Source organism: Mustela nivalis, assembly GCF_964662115.1.
Source record: "Mustela nivalis genome assembly, chromosome: 1".
NCBI classification, from domain to species: domain Eukaryota; kingdom Metazoa; phylum Chordata; class Mammalia; order Carnivora; family Mustelidae; genus Mustela; species Mustela nivalis.
In genome coordinates, this window is record NC_139020.1 from 17767598 (window position 1) to 17787049 (window position 19452).

Genomic DNA, 19452 nt, shown 5'->3' on the forward strand with positions numbered 1-19452 from the left:
ATGTTCTGCAATGAGTTCGTGGGACCTCTGGCGCACAGCCCCTGGAATAAGTAGTAGTTTGCACAAAAGTGAAAGTAGTTTTGTTTTGTTTTTCCCCACAACAGCCTCGTCATGTGTTCAACATGCTAAAGAAGTATGTCCGTGCCGAGCAGAAAGACAGGCAGCACACCCTAAAGCATTTTGAGCACGTGCGCATGGTGGATCCAAAGAAAGCCGCTCAGATCCGGTCACAGGTAAACGCAGAGTGGGTCGCTGTATGCAGCCTGGACAGTCCAGTGGCCTTGCCCTTTCAGTTAGATCTTTAGGTTTTTGCAGCCTTCCTGTGGGTACTTACCTTTATAGCAAGAGTTCTTTAATGTCTGGTAAATGCTAAAGGCTTGTCTTAGACCAACATATGGTTTGACATTTTCTGATTGATGAAAATAAAAAATACATACATCTAAAGTGTCCTCTCCTGCCAATTCTTAAGGAACCCTTTAAAACTCTGATGACTAAAGTGAAGACAACAAAAGTTGTGTCCGCCAAAACCCCTAAAATTGGTTCAGCTAACTTGTGACAGGCGATCATAAACTCCACTGCTACCACAAGGCTTAGAGATAATGTGAGCCTAAATGAGGCCCCGTAATCATGGGTTTTATTTCCATCCCCAAAGGTTGACAAACGAGATCTAACTCTGGGAATCTGAAATTTTACATTACCTTAAATAGGAGAATTTTAAGTAAAAAGATAGTTGGATGGATGGATAGATAGAATGAAAGAAATTTCCAGTCAAATTGAAATATGGTCCTGAAATATGGTCCATATCTTTTGAAAAATTTGCACAAAAATATATGTAGAGCATTAGGGGTTATTTAGGGACCCTAAATATTCGGAACCAAAAATGCTCTTTTTGGTTGGCTTTGTAAGTATGGCTGCAAGCATACAATACAATGGGAAGTTAAAGCAGCTCTAAAGTTCGAAAATAGAGAATGGGAGAACAAGAAAAATAGGATGACCTTTCAGGTCACAAGTTCCAGCAGAGTTTTGTCCGTTTTATTTTGGAAGTTTGTATCTGTCTGCGGTGCTTGGTAAGGAAAGCAACTTTTCCCTGTTACAAAGATGGCTTACCTGGAGCTGTCGCCCTTTCTGGCAGGTGATGACGCATCTCCGAGTGATCTACGAGCGCATGAACCAGTCCCTCTCCCTGCTCTACAACGTGCCTGCTGTGGCTGAGGAGATTCAGGATGAAGTTGGTAAGTAAGCTATTTTCTCGATGCGGAGCATTTAAACATGTTCTTCTCCTGTCGGAGAAAGAAATCGACCACCTGAGTGTGTCTGCAGCGGGAGTCAGGAGCATTCTGACCTATGGAAGGAGAAAGAGCAGATTCCCTTCTATAGTAAAACTCCTGGGGGATGGAAGTCATCATCTCCTCACAAGGGGGATGGTATCCCCCTTTTACAGATGAAGAAGCTCAAACTTAGGATTTAAAAAACGTACTTGTCTGTGGCATACATCTCCTAAGTAGCAGAGCAAAAGCACAGCACCGGGTCTGACTTCAGAGTTACTGTTCTATTCAGTGACGTGTCTTTCTCTGGTGCCCCTCCCCCACTAGCCATGAATGTTCTCTGAGCTGTGTTGTTTAAATGTCATGAAATGTGCGGCCCCCACATCTTTCATTAAGACTTTATTTTGAAATAATCAAACACTCCTGGAAAAACAGTACAGAGAAGTCTGGTATACACATCACCCCCTTTCTCAACAGTAACACCTTGGGTAATTACGCTGATTCTCAAAACCAGGAAATTGAAATCGCATGCTCACTATCTTTTATGTCCCAACTCCTCCTCAGGCCTCGTTTCATAGTTCATCTGAGGAAGTTCTCCTGCTTTTGTTTTTCTTGGAAAGGGAGTAAAGCATCCCATAATGTAAAGTCTCCACAAACTCCCCAAATGCCCATATTGATTTAACTTTACCTCATAAAAGCACACTGGCAGTAATTACGCAAGTGGATCTTTCAACATTAAAGAAGTGTACGTATCCCAGAGATTTGGTACGTAAGCTGTCAGGAAATAAGCAACCTATCCCTCTCCATAACAGACCTGGCCTTTGTTAATCAAGCTGGAAACGGATGCAGGTTATCTGAAATCAGAACACCCCGGATGTTGTAGATGGGTATACCCCTGACAGGAATTCCTCCTCTGAAGTGGCTGAAACCCCCCCTTAGCTTGGTTTTTACATAACGTGACAGTGCTATTCACTCTCCTTTTTCTAACTCAGTACTGCCCTATAAATGTTGTTTGTCTTGCTGTCAAACATTTGGCGTGTAGCAGGTGATGATGCTGTGCTCTAATGTGTATTAACACACAGAATCAAGTATCCTTCGGGCCATTCAAGCATGTGAACTTCCTAATCATGTTTTATCTGAACTTCTGTTCAGAAGGAGTTCAGTGTTGAGCAAGATCTTAAGAGGATCGTCAGGAGAGTGTTTAGTCTGTACCATGGGTTGAAGACAGGCTTGCCAATTAATCTTCCACTCTGTTACATTTCTACAAGAAATGAACATTCCTGTTACCTCAATTTGGGGGTAGAAATTTGTAAGGAACGTTTAAAATAATATTTTTCAAATAAGTAAAAGAAAAGTCTCCATTCGTTGTACAAAAGACAAAATCCCCAAGAAATCATCATTCTTAATGACGTGGAGTTCAAGTCTTCTAGAGGGATGTATTTTTGCCTGATACCTGTCTTAACAAGCTCATTTTCCTATGTTTCTTCAACTGAGATACTGTTAGTAATACCAAGCTATAGAGAAATAAGCCGTTGCAAAGGACTAGAAAGTTAATGACCAATATATCACTCTCACCCAATAATTATGATTGACTCTTTCTCACTAACTTATCAGAGCTCTTTATTCAGCAAAATAACTAGTGAAAACAGTGGCCGTTAATGAGTCACACTTCCACGGAACAAAAGGTGATTCAGATATCTTGAGTGTTGCAGAATGCCCAAGAATAAGACAATACAGTGAACTTCAGCTCTCACTGACAGGGAGGATATTCAGATAAATTAGAAGGTGGAAATTTTTCCTTACCAAAAAAGCAAACGTCAACTAAGAACTTGAATTAAGAGCATGTTTTTTTTTTTTTTAATTTTTTGTCATTCTAAATGTACTAGGTACCAAATCATGAAAGATAACTTTTCCAGAAAAATCTTTCCTGCCTCCATTTTTTAAATGGCTACTTGCTGTGGAAAGAGAAGTCGGCCTTAATGAACGTCCATTGAATAGACCTATTTACCTACTGTTAGAGCTCCCAGTATCAGAGAGATAGAACAGAGCGCCCTGGGGAGAATGCCTTTTCTAGATTGAGCTTACTTACTTACATTGTTCTTCATTTGCAGGAACATTAAAAAATAACTCACTTTTATTTATTTCTTTTTTTTTTAAGTTTTTTTGTTTTGGGGGGGGTTTGGGGTTTGTTTTTTTGTTTTATTTTGTTTTGTTTTGAGAGAGAGAAAGAGTGGTAGGGAGAGAAAGCACTATCGGCGAGGCAGGAGGGAGAGGGAAAGGCAGACTCCCCACTGAGCTGGAAGCCGGATTTGGGACTCGATCCCAGGACCCTGGGATCATAACCTGAACCGAAGGCAGACGCTTCATGGACTGAGTCACCCAGGTGCCCCAAAATAACTCACTTTTAAAGGAGGAATATAGATGAAATAAGGTTAGCCATGGGTGCTTGTGTATTTAAGCAGAGTGGGCGTTCCCTGTAGTGTTCTCTTTATTTTTGTAAAAGTTTGAAATTTTCTGTAATAGAAGTTGTTGGGGTTATTGTTTCGTTTTGTTTTATTTTAAATTCCTTTCTAAATAGGATCTTCACAGATTTCTTCTGGTTTATGTCTTACACTCTAATAGTTTCAGAGAGTCTGTGTCACTAGTCGGACTTGCATTTTTCTTATATAATCAAACTTTAGATTTCGAGTCTTGTGCAAACAGGGAAGATCCTGAAGTTCGGATCCACTGGCAAAATAGCAAAATCTGGAAGTACCTGCAAACGCTTGCCTGTTATGTAGAAATCTGTGCTTACAAATGTGGGCAATTAGGACATGTTTAATGCAATAAAACATCTGCAGGATGGGCGCCTGGGTGGCTCAGTGGGTTAAGCCGCTGCCTTCGGCTCAGGTCATGATCTCAGGGTCCTGGGATCGAGTCCCGCATCGGGCTCTCTGCTCGGCAGGGAGCCTGCTTCCCTCTCTCTCTCTCTCTGCCTGCCTCTCCATCTACTTGTGATTTCTCTCTGTCAAATAAATAAATAAATAAATCTTTTAAAAAAAAAAATCTGCAGGAAAATAGAACAGTTTTATTAGGTCACTTTATTTTATTTTATTAGGTCATTTAAAAATTATATTTATTATCATTTTATTTTATATATATTAATACATTATTATATTTATTTTATTTGGTCAGGGGTAACAGGCGCTCTTGGGTGACGGGTCTTTTCTAGTCTTAGGCACTGCTGGTATCTTTAGTGACACAGCTGTATCTGCTTCGGTAAATTAATGCTCCCATTAGCGTAGAATTCTCTGTTGTGAACAAAAGTGGGGAATAAGCTAGGCACAGTGGAAAGAGGAAGGGCAAAAATGGGAATTGGTGTGTAATTGGCGAGGACAGTAAAGGGTGGCTGATCGGACCGTAGGATTTATGATGATGTCCGTGAACTCGGCCCCGGCCTCGCTCACCACGGTGCTTTCCCAAGGACTCCCATCTGTCCGTGCTACTTCCATGACCCTCTGCCATTTGGTTATCTGCCCAATTCACGTTCTTTGACATTCTTGATCTATTAAGTATGTTGTCTGGTTTTACTTTCTTGTCAGAGTGTGAGGCTGTTCATTTGATTTGCTTCACCAATGAGTATGAATTACCAAAACTGCTTGATTCGCTTTATGAGAGCTTGCTAGTTTATTATTTTATAGTAATTTTTCAGTTCTGTTTGAATTATTATGTGCAAGTTCCCAGGCACATCCATATATTACTTCATGTTTTCCCTTTTTTAAAGAAACAAAAGTTATTTGCATGCAAATTATGACGTTTCCTTGCAAGAAAAGGCTGACGGTATTATTTATAGGGGGGGAAGTCCCCTTCTTCATTTAAAATAATTGTTCAGGACTTTGCTGTTTATCCAGCAAGTGATAGAATCAGTATGTTCATGAGAATATGCATTCTCTTCGATGCCCCTGTGCTGTTTTAATTGTCTTTTAACCCTTCCAAGAGGCAGAATCCCTTCATCTCTGTTCAGCTCACCCTTTGCTTTGTCAAACTGCTATTTCAAAATGATTGGGGTTTTATGCCCTGTGTAATCTTCTTTAAATCTTTGCTAAAAGGATTCTTTTCTACCCTTTCAATCAGCACGGAGGTTATTTATCAAAGTGTTTCACTTTGCAGCTACCTCAAGGCTAAAAAAATTGGTGTTCACAATTCTGAGACGGCTGGCTCACAGAATGCTGTAAGGCCAATTTATGAGGAAGGCAGTAGGAAGCAAAGGGGAAGCAAGGCATCATTGTTTCATACCCTGGGCTTTTTTTTTTTCTTTTGGCATTCAAAATTAATAAAAACATGCGTTATTATAAACCAGATGTTGGAAAGGTCTCTGGCTGAATAAATCCACAGTGAATGGGGTAGGAGTGAAATATGTGTCAGGAGATCAAGGAACTCGAGCTCATGAAAGAATGCTTATAATTTAGTATTACACTTTTACTATGGCCTCTTGATAAAATGCTCTACTCTTAGGGGAAGATTCAGCATGCTTATTTCAGAGACAGTGTTTCCATTCTCTGCCCGTAACAATCCTACTGGTTTGGGGATTTAATGAATCCAAAGAAGTCTAAGTTTAAAATAGAATATTTATAGCATTTGCCAAATGAACAAAATGGAACATTCATTTCTACTGAGAATTTTAAGTATCCTTATGTATAATTGTTAGTCAAGGAAGAGCATCAAGGAGAAAATAAATCTTAAGACAAAGTGAGAGATCACTACCACTGTCAACTTACTGGTTTTGTTTTTTATAAGGAAGTGTACGTCCATTTATTATTTTATAGCTGGTTTAAGTATTTAAGTCATAAATTACCAAAGACATGTTCCTTTAGTTTTATGATAGTCTCCAGGCTCCTTTTCATGAGTTCCTCAGTGCAGTCACCTGAATTACAGGTACGGCCAGTGTTTATTTGCCCGCCTCTACATGTATTATCTTTGTCCCCCTCTTCGCAAGACAGTTGCTCTTCGGAATGGACCCATTCTCTTTATTTATTTATTTTAACTTGAGGTATAATTGACATAAAACATTACAATGGTTCCAGGTATACACCATAATGATTCAATATCTGTATACATTGCAAAATGATCACCATAATAAGTCTAGTTAACAACTATCCCTATACAGAGTGACCAAAAAAGATGTTTTTTTTCTTGTCATGAGAACTCTTAAGAAGCTTTTAAGTATGCATACAGTCGTAATAATTATAGTCAGTATGTTGTATATTATGTCGCCATGACTTATCTTCTGGCTAGAAGTTTATACCTTTTGCTCCCCTTTATCCATTTTGTCCACTTCCCAACCCCTGCTTCTGGCAACGACCCGTGTGTTTTCCACATCTATGAGTATAGTTTATTTTAGATTCCTCGTAGAAGTGAGACCGTATCATACTTGTCTTTCTCTGATTGACTTATTTAGCATAATGCTCTCAAGGTCCATCCTGACAGATGGCAAAATTTCATCCTTTTTTATGGCTAAATCATACTCCACTGTAGGTAATGACTGTATATGTGTGTGTGTATGTACATGTGTTTGTGCATGTGTGTAGACCGTATCTTCTATCCATTCACACTTGGGTTGTTTCCATGTCTCGGTCATTATAAGTAATGCTGCGGTGAACACGGGGGTGTTCTCATTTTCTTTGGATAAATACCCAGAAGTGAGATCTCCGGATCGTAGGGTATCTCGTTTTTAATTTTTGAGGAACATCTGTGTTGTCTTCCGTAGTAGTTGCACCAGTTTCCATTTCTGCTAACAGCACACACAAATTCCCTCTTCTCCACATCTTCACCAACACTTGTTATTTCTTGGCCTTTTGATACTAGCTTCTAACAAGTGTGAGGTAAAATCACACTGTGGTTTTGATTTGCATTTCCCTGATAGTTTATGATGTGGAGTATCTCTTCACATGTCTGTTGGCCATCTCTGTAGGTCTTCTTTGGAAAAATGTCTGTTCAAATCCTCTGCCCATTTTTTAATTAGATTGTTTTTGTGGGCTTTTGTATTTTTTTTGTTTTTATATTTTGTTTTTGCATTTGAGTTGTGAGGGTTCTTTATATTTTTTGGATATTAAACTCTTACTAGATAGATGATTTGCAGATATTTTTCTCTCATTCAGTAAGCTGCCATTTCATTTTGGTGGTGATTTCCTTTCCTGTGCGTAAGCTTTGTAGTTTGATATAATCCCACTTGCTTACTTCTGCTTTTGTTACCTCTGCTTTTAGAATAAGACTAAGACTGACTTCAAGGAGCTTACTGTTTTCTTCTAGGAGTTTTATGGTTTCAGATCTTACATTCAGGTCTTTAATCCATTTTTTAATTCTTTTAGATATGTGGTGTAAGATAGGGTCCAGTTTTGTTCCTTTGCATGTGGCTCTTCGGTCTCCCCAGCACTGTTTGTTGAAGGGGAATATCCTTTTCCAGTTGTATGTTTTTGACTCTTTATCATAAATTAATTGACCGTACGTATGTGGGTTGATTTCTGGGCTGTGTTCTGCTCCATTGATCTATGTGTCTATTTTCATGCCAATATCTGCTCTTTTTTTTTTTTTTTTTAGATTTTATTTATTTATTTGACAGACAGAGATCACAAGTAGGCAGAGAGGCAGACAGAGAGAAAGGAAGAGAAGCAGGCCCCCTGTTGAGCAGAGAGCCCGATGTGGGGCTCGATCCCAGGAACCTGGGAGGGATCATGACCCAAGTCGAGGGCAGAGGCTTTAACCCACTGAGCCACCCAGGTGCCCCAATATCTGCTCTTTTGACTACTAGAACTTTATAACCTGATTTGAAACCAGGGAGCATGAGGCCTCTAGCTTTGTTTTTCTTTCTCAAGATTTCTTTGGCTATTTAGAACTTTCTGCATCAAAATGCTTATTTTATATATGAGAAAATGAAAATACATTGTCAAGTGAACTTGCATATAAACATTTTAATCTTCAAAATGAGAAAGTATATTATAACAGTAGCGCCCTAGCTTTCTGACCCTTTGACTGCCATGCTAATATGTTTCTAACCAACAAAATAAAACCTGTCATCACCAGTGAATTCATATCTCACACCCAGCTGGTCTGCAAAATCTCTTAGGAGGTTACAGCCCTTAAGTCCATAGTGGCTAGTTCAGTGTTTTGTGTGTATTTAGCTCTCGATACTTTTTTTGGATGTGATGTGTAAGCTGTCCTTTTCGTGATTAGGAGTTTAATTATTGAATCTAAAACTGCAGTGTATGTGTCATCCCAGATGATCTGTGGACATCCTTGATAAAGGCCTTTCGAAGCTGACATACATAATTTGTCATATGTAAGCTATCACTATGTAAATGACTCAAGAAAATGGCAGCAGTTTTCCTGAATAATTTTTATAATTTTCCTTCTGGCAAATAGATATTTTCTTTTCTGTATTTCTGACCCATAATTTTAAAGGAAAAGTCAATCCTACAGCAATATTGAAAAGATTATATTTTCTAGGGGCACCTGGGTGGCTCATTCGGTCAAGCATCTGACTCTTGCTCTCAGCTCAGGTCTTGATCTCAGGGGCTGTGGGTTCAAGTCCCACAATGGGCTCCACACCGGGCATGGAACCTACTTTAAAAATATATATATATACTTTCTAGGAAGGATGAATGTCAAAAGGTTTTATTTAAAGAAATAAGCACAACCTCCACTGTTTTGGCAGACAAATTGTAGACATTAAATTGTAATTCACAGTGGTATGTTGATCTTGTTTCCTGCAGTTCGGGTGTACACTGGCCGTCATTAGATGACTCAGGCATCAACCACGTTGTTCACTTCATGTCCTTGCAGGGGCTCCCTGGGGATTAGTTTTTCGGTCTAAATAAGTATCTGTTCAAACCTTTGGCCTATTTTTTAATTGGGTTGTTTGCCCTTTTTATTATTGAATAGGAAGAGTTCTTTATTATACTCTGGATACTAAACTTAACAGATACATGATTCGAAAATCTTTTCTCTTTCTGTAGGTTGTCTTTTCATTTTCTTGATATCCTTTGAACACGCAAAATTTTTGAACTCTGAAGTCCAGTTTAGCGATTTTTTTTTAAGATTTTATTCATTTATTTGACACAGAGAGAGAAAGATCACAAGTAGGCAGAGAGGCAGGTGGAGACAGAGAGGGGAAAGCAGGCACCCTGCTGAGCAGAGAGCCCGATTCGGGGCTCGATCCCAGGACCCTGCGATCATGACCTGAGCCGAAGGCAAGGGCTTTTTAACCCACTGAGCCACCCAGGCATCCCTAGCGATTTTTTTTGATGTAACTGCTTGTGCATTATGTCTAAGCATCATCGCCACATCCAAGATCAAAAGATTGATACCGACGTTTCCTTCTAAGAGTTTTTTACACTTTAGCTCTTGCAAATAAATCTTTGATTCATTTTAAGTTATTTTTGTTTTCATTTTGCGTGAATTTTTATTAGTGGTGTGAGGTAAGGATCCGATTTCATTCTTTCACATTTGGACGCCCAGTGTCCCAGCACCATTTGTTGAAAAAGACTGTATTCTTTCTGCCTTGAATGGTTTTGACACCCTTGGCAGAAGTAAGTTGACCAGAAATGCATGGATTTATTTCTTGACTCTCAGTTCCTTTCCTTTGGTCTGTACAACTGTCTTATTACTATGACATGGTTTTGATTCGTGTAACTGTGTAGTACGTTTTGAAATCGAGAAATGTGAATCTTCACCTTTGTTCTTTTTTAAGATTATTTTGACTGTTTGGCATCCCTTGCCTTTCAATGTGAATTTTAGGGTCTTCCCCTCCCTATTTCTGTAAAAATATCATTGGAATTTTAAAAGGCGTTGCATTAGATCTATAGATCAATTTGGGTAGTACTGCTATTATAATTCCTTTAATGAAGTCTTAACACTCTAGCTACTTGAACGGATATCCACTATGAAATGATTACATTTTTACCCCATTCAGGAGGGCTACTGCTTAGAAGTCAAGGCAAATTAATTTAGCAAATTGTCACCATTTACTCAAAAATTTTGCTTGACGACTGTGACACATCAGTAGTTTTTGTCTGTTCTCGTGCCGTTTTTCTTCTGTCTCAGTGTGTGGACACCTCGACCAAGTGCGTGAAGCTCAAAGCAGTGCCTCCCGCAGCAATTCTGCCCGTTCCTAGGACGATCCAGTTCGGGTCCCAAGTTGCTTCTTAATTCACCAGCTGTAATGTATGGTCCTGTCATTTGAATCAAAATCCAAAAAAGAAATCTTTAGTAACTAAAAATGACTGAGGAGTGAAGCCTGACCATAACGGTGGCTGCTTTCTGGCATACAATCCTCCAGCAGTTGTGTCCTGATTTTATTTTATTTTTATTTTTATTTATTTTTATTTTTTTTTATCTTTTTTTTTTTTTTTGGCAGAGTCTTGGGAACAACTAATGGTTTTTAGACTGGAAGAGGAGCTGGTTATTTTGCCTTTCACAAGCAGCTGCCTTCGAGGTTTATATTTTGAAAGAGGAGAAAAAGTGTAGTAGATCTGTCACCCTGGATATAGAGGAGCATTGAAATTGAGATTAATTTTGAAATGCATTTCCACAAAGACTGGCAATGAGACGAATGTGTTTGCATGTGAGACAGAATATGGAAGGAATGTTAGGTCACCTCTTGCCGTTTAACTCAGAAACAAATTTTGCAGTGCATTCCCCTTCCGAGCCCTACCTATTACCTTTTGTGAACTGTTCTCCTGTCATCTCTACGATGGGCTTCTTGAGAAAGTAAGTCACAGACAGTAAGGTACATACCTGATCAACAAGAGATCAGTACACTAACCTATTTCAAATTATGAGGCAGTTGAACAAAGGAATGTGACCAGCTAGGAATCCAAACACTATCCAGAGATAGTTTTTCGGACTTTGAGTCAGAAACAGGTGATCAAAGGCCCAAGGCCAGGGGTGTTACTTAATTACAACTATTGTTCACAGATATATTAACCTAAGACAGTGAGTTTAAAATAGCCTACTTAATGTTTTTTATTTTTAAGATTTTATTTATTTATCAGAGAGAGGAGGGGGGAGAGAGCGAGCACAGGCAGACAGAATGGCAGGCAGAGGCAGAGGGAGAAGCAGGCTCCCTGCTGAGCAAGGAGCCCGATGTGGGACTCCATCCCAGGATGCTGGGATCATGACCTGAGCCGAAGGCAGCTGCTTAACCAACTGAGCCACCCAGGCGTCCCTGTTTTTTATTTTTTGTTTAAAATTTTATTTGTTAGAGAGAGAGGCGAGCACAAGCAGGGGGAGCAGCAGGCAGAGGAGGAAGCATGCTCCCCACGGAACAAGGAGCCCGATGTGGGGCTCCATCCCAGGATCCTGGGATCATGACCTGAGCTAAAGGCAGACCCTTAACCAACTGAGCCACCCAGACATCCCAAATGTGTTTAATTTTGTATAAATATTATTCATTTACATAGGCTTATTAAAACATGCGTTAAATTTTCTGTGCCTTTGCTCTTGGTTTGGGGGCATTTAGATGAGCCTGCCCATCTCCTAGGAGCAGAGAGAAAAACCATGTGTTCAGCTTCCTCTTTCACATTGAACTTGGTAAGCCTGGTCCCAAGATGCACAGAGACCATAGATATGGTCTTCCATATCTTCTCTTAGAGAAGGAAGAAGGGGAGCAGAAGCAAAAGCCTGAGCCAGCTGGGCCGTGGCCCACTCTTCATGTCTTCTCTTTCCGAGGCTGTAATAGTGACAATAGTGAGTTGCTTCTGAAGCTTTGCCAAGTTATGAAGGAACTTCTGGGGCCATGAGCAGTGGAGAACTGGGAGTACAGGAAGGAACATGTCTCTCTCTCTCTCTTTTTTTTTTTTAACATTTTATTTATTTGTCAGGGTGGGGAGGGGGCACATCAGGCAGGGGGAAAGCTCCCTCTGAACAAGGATCCTGATGTGGGACTCCATCCCAAGACCCTGGGATCATGACCTGAGCCGAACGTAGATGTTTAACCAACTGAGCCACCCAGGTATCCCAGGAGGGAACATCTCTTATTAAAATGATGATACTTATTAGCATTTCATACTGTTTTTATTTAGGAAACTCCAGAAGCAAACCAAACCTCACATTCTGTGTTTGGGGTGGGGGTCGGGGGAGGTTGAAAGATTGCTGTTCAAAATTCTGAGTTAGTCACTCTTCTGCCAAAAGCCTTCCTTCATCTTACTGGTTACTGACTTGAAAGAATTAAAGTGGGTTTACTCTCAAATGGTAGTCAGTATATTTGATAGAAAGGAAAGTTGTGGGGTGCCTGGGTGGCTCAATGGGTTGAGCCTCTGCCTTCAGCTCAGGTCATGATCTCAGGGTCCTGGGATCGAGTCCCTTATCAGGCTCTGCTCAGCAGGGAGCCTGATAGCCCCTGTCTCTCTGCCTACCTCTCTGCCTACTTGTGATTTGTCTGTCAAATAAATAAATAAAATCTTAAAAAAAAAAAAAAAAGACAGAAAGGAAAGTTGCCAGACATGCTCTTTTTGATATTACATCTACCATAAGAAAAGTATTAATGTATCTAGCTGGATGGGAAAGCATTAATCATTCATAATGTGACCTTTCTGTACTACATTAAAACTGTTTTCTTTACCTAAAGACTTTGACCAAATAACAGATGCTTCTTGCTGTTCATAAGTTTCTAATATACCAATAAGAATTTTCTAAAATGTTTATATATGAAACTTTGTTGTTATGGTTAATAGTTACTATTTTTAAATTGTTATAGTTCTCTTGTCAGATTTTATCCAAAAAAATTTAAAAAGAAACTACCATTCTCATTGCCACCTAGCTATCTCTGACAAACACTTTAGTTCTCAGTCACCGCTCAAATTATTTATAAGCGGTACTAGAAGGTTTCAGAGGTATATCTGTAGTGCTCACTTGAGCACATCTCCTAAAATTGGAACAACGCAGAAAAGATTAGCATGGCCCCCACACAAGTATGAGATGCAGATTTACAAAGCATCCCCTATTTTTTTTTTATTTCACTTATATCTAGAGATAGACTGGAGGCATCTAGAGTAATAAATTCACAAAGTCTGAAAATAGAAGAATAGTTGTCCGTTCTTGAGGGAAGGAGGAAATGAGGAGTTCAGGTTTAATGGTGCAGAGTTTCCGTTTGGGAAGATAAAAAAAAGTGGGAAAAGGCATCGGTGATGGTTTTATAATAAATACTATGAACACATTTAATGCCAATGAGCTGAACACTTAAAAATGGTTAAAATAGTAAGGTTTATGTTTACATCTTTTTTACCACAATAAAAGAAAAGGACATATGTGTGTCATTTGCTACCTTGAGTGGCAAAAAGATCCAAGAATTAATCAAAGGTGTTGGATCTTAGTGAGTATTTATTAAACACCTACCATTTTCCAGATTCTCTTTTCAGATATGTTGCGAGCATGGGGCAGAGTCTTTCCTACTTAGAATCTGCCTGGGGAGACTTGGGGGAAATGGAGTTGGGGAGCCGGCTGTACTCATTCAGCCGAGGGATGTTGATAGCCTTGTCTCTTGGTGTTTGGTAGTGACAAACAGCCATTGTCAGGGGTCTGACAGCCGTTCCTGACTTACACCATCACTCACTGAAGATTACTAGAGAAGGGAACCTTAGTTTTCAGCTGGCTCGACCACATCATTTCAAAGACTTAGAGCGACTGGGAAAGGCCACTTCATACGTCTGGTCAGTAAGACTGAAGACTGCCTCCACTCTGATGTCTCTATCCACTAGTATTTCTTCTGTGTCTTTGCTGAGGCCAAGCTAAATACACCTGGGTTCAGGGAACTATTTATTCAGCTTCCACAATTTTTTTTTAATATTTTTCAAGATTTTATTTATTTGTTTGACAGACAGAGATCCCAAGCAGGCAGAGAGAGAGAGGGAAGCAGGCTCCCGGCTGAGCAGAGAGCCCGATGCGGGGCTCGATGCCAGGACCACTGAAATCATGACCTGAGCTAAAGGCAGAGGCTTTAACCCACTGAGCCACCCAGGCGCCCCTACAGTTACATTCTAAATCCACATGATAAAAAGCTAGATGCCACCAAAAAATGTTTGAGATGAGAACCAAATGCGTTATTCTAGCTAATTCATTGACTACGCAGCTCCAGCTCATGGGAACGGATGCAGAATGGCTGAGCAGTCATCCACGTTGCACAACTCTTCTTGATTACATAGTATAAATCAAAACATAATTTTTTGAACTATCAAATTACTAATTTTAAAAAATCTGCTGTCCTACTACTGTCATGATAAGCGCAAGTGAAAAGGCACTTTCATAAGCTACTGCTCGGTGTATGGGCGTCACCTATGGGACCATTTGACTCTACCTCATAAAATGTGCGGTCTTTTCTAATTTAACACCAGATGCCTGCAGATACATGCACTGACTCGTGCACTTGTGAACAGTGACACTACTGCTTGTAACTTCAACACCCCCTCTACACTGTTGATACTTTTTTTTTTAAGATTTTGTTGATTTGTTTATTTAGAGGGTGAGCATGAGTGGGGGGAAGGGTAGAGGGAGAGAGAATTTTGTGCAGACCCCATGCGGAGTGCAAAGCCCAACACGGGGCTCCGTCTCAAGCCAAAACCAAGAGTAGGACGCCCAACCGACTGAGCCACCCAGGTAGCCCTGTTTGTATTTTTTTGATCAGCATTACTACCTTTAAAATAACTATAAAGAAGAGACAAGTGGTATACAAGACTCAGTTTCGCCTTGTCAGACACCCCTTTAGTTTATGTTTCTCTCATTTTGAGATTCACAGCCCCTAAAGTTAAAAGGAAATTGCAATATGTGATATTGGCTGGAAACAAAACATTCCAAGAAACTTAGGTGAAAATGGTCTAAGCCACCAGTCTAAATAATCAGTGAACGTGTTAGCTCATCTGGTTTTTCCCCCCAGGGTATTACATAAATTCCATGGTTACCCTAAGAACTCTCAGGTTTGTCTGTAATTCTAGTAACAAGGAAGGAAGTACTTTCTAATATGCTATTGCTATACTTTCTACTTATACTTTCTATTTACCTATACTCTTCTATTTAGTTGATATCAGTCAAAATGAATTCTAGAAGTTCTTAGCGGTGTTTTTTTAAAGATTTTATTTGTTTATTTGTCAGAGAGAGAGAGCGCGCGCACACACAAGCAGGCAGAGTGGCAGGCAGAGGCAGAAGAGAGAGGCAGGCTCCCCACTGAGCAAGGAGCCTGATGCGCGACTCGATCCCAGGACGCCAGGATCATGACCTGAGGCGAAAGCAGCTGCTTAACCCACTGAGCCACCCAGGCACCCTTAGCAATTTTTCTTAATACTTAGAACAAATGCAGTAAACCAACCAAATTTAAGTGTTTTGAGGAAAGTAACAATGACAGGAATAGCCCCTCAATTTTCTGCTAAGAATCACACTGAACACTTTCCAAACTCCTATTGGCAATGCCAGTTATCATGAGGGAAAGAGAAAAAAGAAACTGTTTCAAGAAATATCTAAACTTCCTTTAGATATTAGTGAAATAAAGGCAGGACTGTTTGTGAATTTACTAAAACACTGTTATCAAAAAAAGAGGGGTCGTAAACAGCCTCTCTTGGTTATCATGGAGTCCATATGTAGGTCAGATGTTGTATGACAATATGCGAGTGACTTTGCTTTCTAGATCTCTTTGGTGAGGGCCTTCCTCCACACTGCTGTCTATACCTCTTCAAAGGAATAGAAAAGTGGAAGCAAACCTGTTAATTTGTAGACTAAGAGTTTTGGGGGATTTAGTGGCTTGATCAAAATTAGTGTCTATGAACGTGCTATAAAGACAGCCAAGGCCCAAGGGGTTCAATATGTCTTGCCAGAGCCCTTGGGAAATCAAGGCAGGTCTTCACGCACTTGGGTGTGAACATGTAGGCTTTTTTTAAAAAGCCGTCCCATTAGAAGAATTGGGAGTCGTCTGTGGGAGATTGGGTCTGAGTGTGCTGGTTTTATATAAGATCTTGTTCATCTGGGCTTGAGCTTGAAATCCTTGGAACAGCCCAATAGAGCGCTAGAGCGATGAGCTGACTGACTCGGGGCTCCTAGCTTGAGTTTTCCCCGCTCTTTTACGTGATTGCTGCAGCTTTGTGCCATCGGCCACTAAACAGAAAAGCTATTTGCCATTTGCCGAGGTCCTCAGTCTGGTTGCTGTAAGCCTTTGAAGGGCATCTGAGAGTTCATCCAACATCCTCCCATGGAAATTCTTATTCTGAAAGCCATAGGTTCTTAATGTGTTCTTGGGGCCAATCGAAGTTCAATGATATGGAGGAATTCTTGGGGAAAATACACATTCCTTGGGCGCCTGGGTCGCTCGGTTGGTTGAGCGACGGCCTTCGACTCAGGTCATGATCCTGGAGTCCCGAGAACGAGTCCCACATCAGGCTCCCTGCTTGGCAGGGAGTCTGCTTCTCCTGCTGACCTCTCTCCTCTCATGCTCTCTTTCTCTCTCATTCTCTGTCTCTCTCAAATAAATAAATGAAATCTTTAAAACACACACACACACACATTCCTGGGCCCCACCTCTGACCTACAGAAAGCTGCATTTTGCTTACCTCCCCAGAGGGTTCTTAAATATTCAGAAGTCTTGCTTATACGAAATAGCAAAAACCTAAAGATTCTTCCAGCCTTGGATTGCAGCTTGGGTTGCTCTTGAACGGCTACTGTTGTCATTGAAAGTTAATATATCCTGGTAAATAGGCCCCATAGGTTTCCAGTGCTGTGACTGTAAGATGCGAAAGTGAAACATGACTAACCTCCAAGTTCAGATTCATGGAGAATTTGTCTAGGTGTGCTAGGACTGATGGTCTTATTTATCCAAGCTAAAGCTTCTTATTAGCTATGAAAAAGGATTGGCATAAACTGCTTATTAATGTTGATTAACTTTACCTAAAAGGAATAAATAACACAAGCCTAGAATGGGCTTCGATCAGAAAATGTCATCTTTCATAACGTTTTTTCCCATTTCCTTCTTTTTGTGCTCCTTTCAAAAACTGTGAATCTTCTACTCTATCAGAACCTTTTCTTCCTTCTGTAGATTCTCCATTTGCTATTATTGATAGTGACATTTTACTTAAAGAAATTGTCCATTTAGGCTCACTTCAAATTCAAAGTGATATTATTTTAATAAGGAGTGAAAGGGAAAATTGACAAAATATGCTCAGAGTTGTCAGCATTGGAGACGACAAACACTAAAGCTTTATTTTGGAGAATTGTCAGAGAGCAAGTGTCTTTCTCAGGGAACTGACAGAAACACTACCGAGAAAAGGCATGCTGAGAACCACCTCCAGGAGCGAACCCCGAGAGGCGACTCACTCTGTTAAACCATGGTATGCATAATTTGCAGGTTACACAGCAAAGCAAATTCTATTCCTTTGCTTCTTAAAGTATCTTGTGTGGTGACGACACAGAAATCACATACCATCTCCTTGTTTCCCTCAAAGCAAGGAGACCACGTACCTGGAAATGTCCCAGACACACAGGAAGATTGTCATTTGGCCCTTTTTCCTCCACCTGCAGTGAAGAAACATAGCAGAGTAGAACATTTGAGAACTTTCTTGGCAAATGGCCATAAAAAAAAAATAAAGAAAATTGAAAAGCCCCAAAGGTCGTGTACTTTCAAACCCTGAACTGAGTCATCTCTGAAATAAATCACTTCCTTGTCATCTCTTTGAAAGGTGTAGTAGGAGAAGTTCCCCCTGGAGACCCCTTGATGATTTGTACTAGGTCTCTCATCTTCGGCTATCATCTTTCCTAAAAAGCACAAAAAGAAAAAGAAAGGAACAAAAATGCCTTAGAGGAAGTTGTTTTGACCTTTGCTTTTTCTTTTCTCTGGCTGTGATGAGGTGAGTGTGTTAGGGAGTTCAAGGCTGCCATAACGAAACTCCAACGCTTAAGCAGCAGAAATGGGTTTTTTGTTTTGTTTTGTTTTGTTTTGTTTTGTTTTCTGTTTTTTCCCCCACAGTCCTGGAAACTAGAAATCCAAGATTAGGTCTTGACTAGTTCAGGGTCTCCTAAAGTCTGTCTCTCTCCTTGGCTTGAGGATAGTTGGCTTCTTGCTTTGTCCCTATCTGTCCTTTTCTCCCACGGAGTGAGGGAGCTCTTTCTCTTCCTCTTCTAAAGGACACCAATCCTATTAGAACAAGGCCGCACCCTCATGACCTCATTTAACCTTAATGACCTTCTTAAAGGCCCTGTCTCCAAATCCAGTCACATTGGGGGTTAAGGCTTCAACGTATGCTTGGGGGATGGGAGAGAAGGACGGTTCAGTCTGTAACATTGGAGTAAATCGAGCTTTGGGCTGTATCTAAGGTGCCCTCCCTCTTCAACATTCCTCAGCCCTCATCTCTTTAGTGCACATGGCATGTTCCATATCTTCAGAAACTCAGGGGAGACCACGGAAGGTATTTTTCCTGCTTCTGTACCCTAAATCACTGTAACAAAGTTCCCTTTGGCGGCCTCCACTCAGCTTTTATGAACTTCAAATACCAGATCTCTTCGATATGTATAAAGCCTACACTTCACATGGAAAGATTTGGTGGCTTTTAACATTCGTTTTTCACTAATTCATCCACATATTCTTCATTTTGTCTCGGAGTGACTAAAGCCCAGCATTCCCATGTGAAAGCAGAAGGACAGACCAGATAGCGTAACAAAGTATGTAGCATGACCTAGTCCGTAACTGGCTACTGGAAGCCATATTTTCTTCCTATCTTGACCCAGAGAACCTAGAAGTTGCTATTAAACACACTACTTTATAAAATATTCTATTCCATTCATCTGTATGTCATACAAGAATAAAGAAAAGCATTTAAGCTGCAGAGTCTTTTTTTCAAGATCCAGCTTGGTCAAATGTGAATTTTAAATTTGAAACTGAGACGCTCAGAGCCAGAAGTGGACACCAGCCGTCCTAGCTTCTCCCCGTTCGGTGGCCGAATGGAGGTTGTGGCTTTAGAGATGGTGGTGTTTTCATCACGCTGGAGTTCGTAAAACCTGAAACCTGCCAGGCATTTGCCACATGTTACACTGCCAGGGACAGCTTAGCTTCTGGCTTCTTAGAGAGGATATGGCATAACCTTTATATTTACGGGGTGTTTGAAACTGAAGCCCTTCTACTTCCGCTCTGAGCTTAAGCGCTCACACTGGTATCCAAAATTTCTGGGGCCTTAGCTGGGTAAGG

At 40.4% G+C, this 19452-nt stretch overlaps 1 protein-coding gene across 6 annotated transcripts in view; it reads left to right on the forward strand.

Annotated features, from left to right (window-relative positions):
• Window positions 1–19452, forward strand: part of APP (amyloid beta precursor protein) — a 262818-nt gene that overhangs the window by 199493 nt on the left and 43873 nt on the right. For all 6 annotated transcript variants that reach the window (XM_082694233.1, XM_082694234.1, XM_082694235.1 and 3 more), the window contains 2 exons: window positions 105–233; window positions 1133–1232. In XM_082694233.1, the coding sequence (XP_082550359.1) occupies window positions 105–233; window positions 1133–1232 (229 nt within the window). The remainder of the gene's footprint in view (window positions 1–104; window positions 234–1132; window positions 1233–19452) is intronic.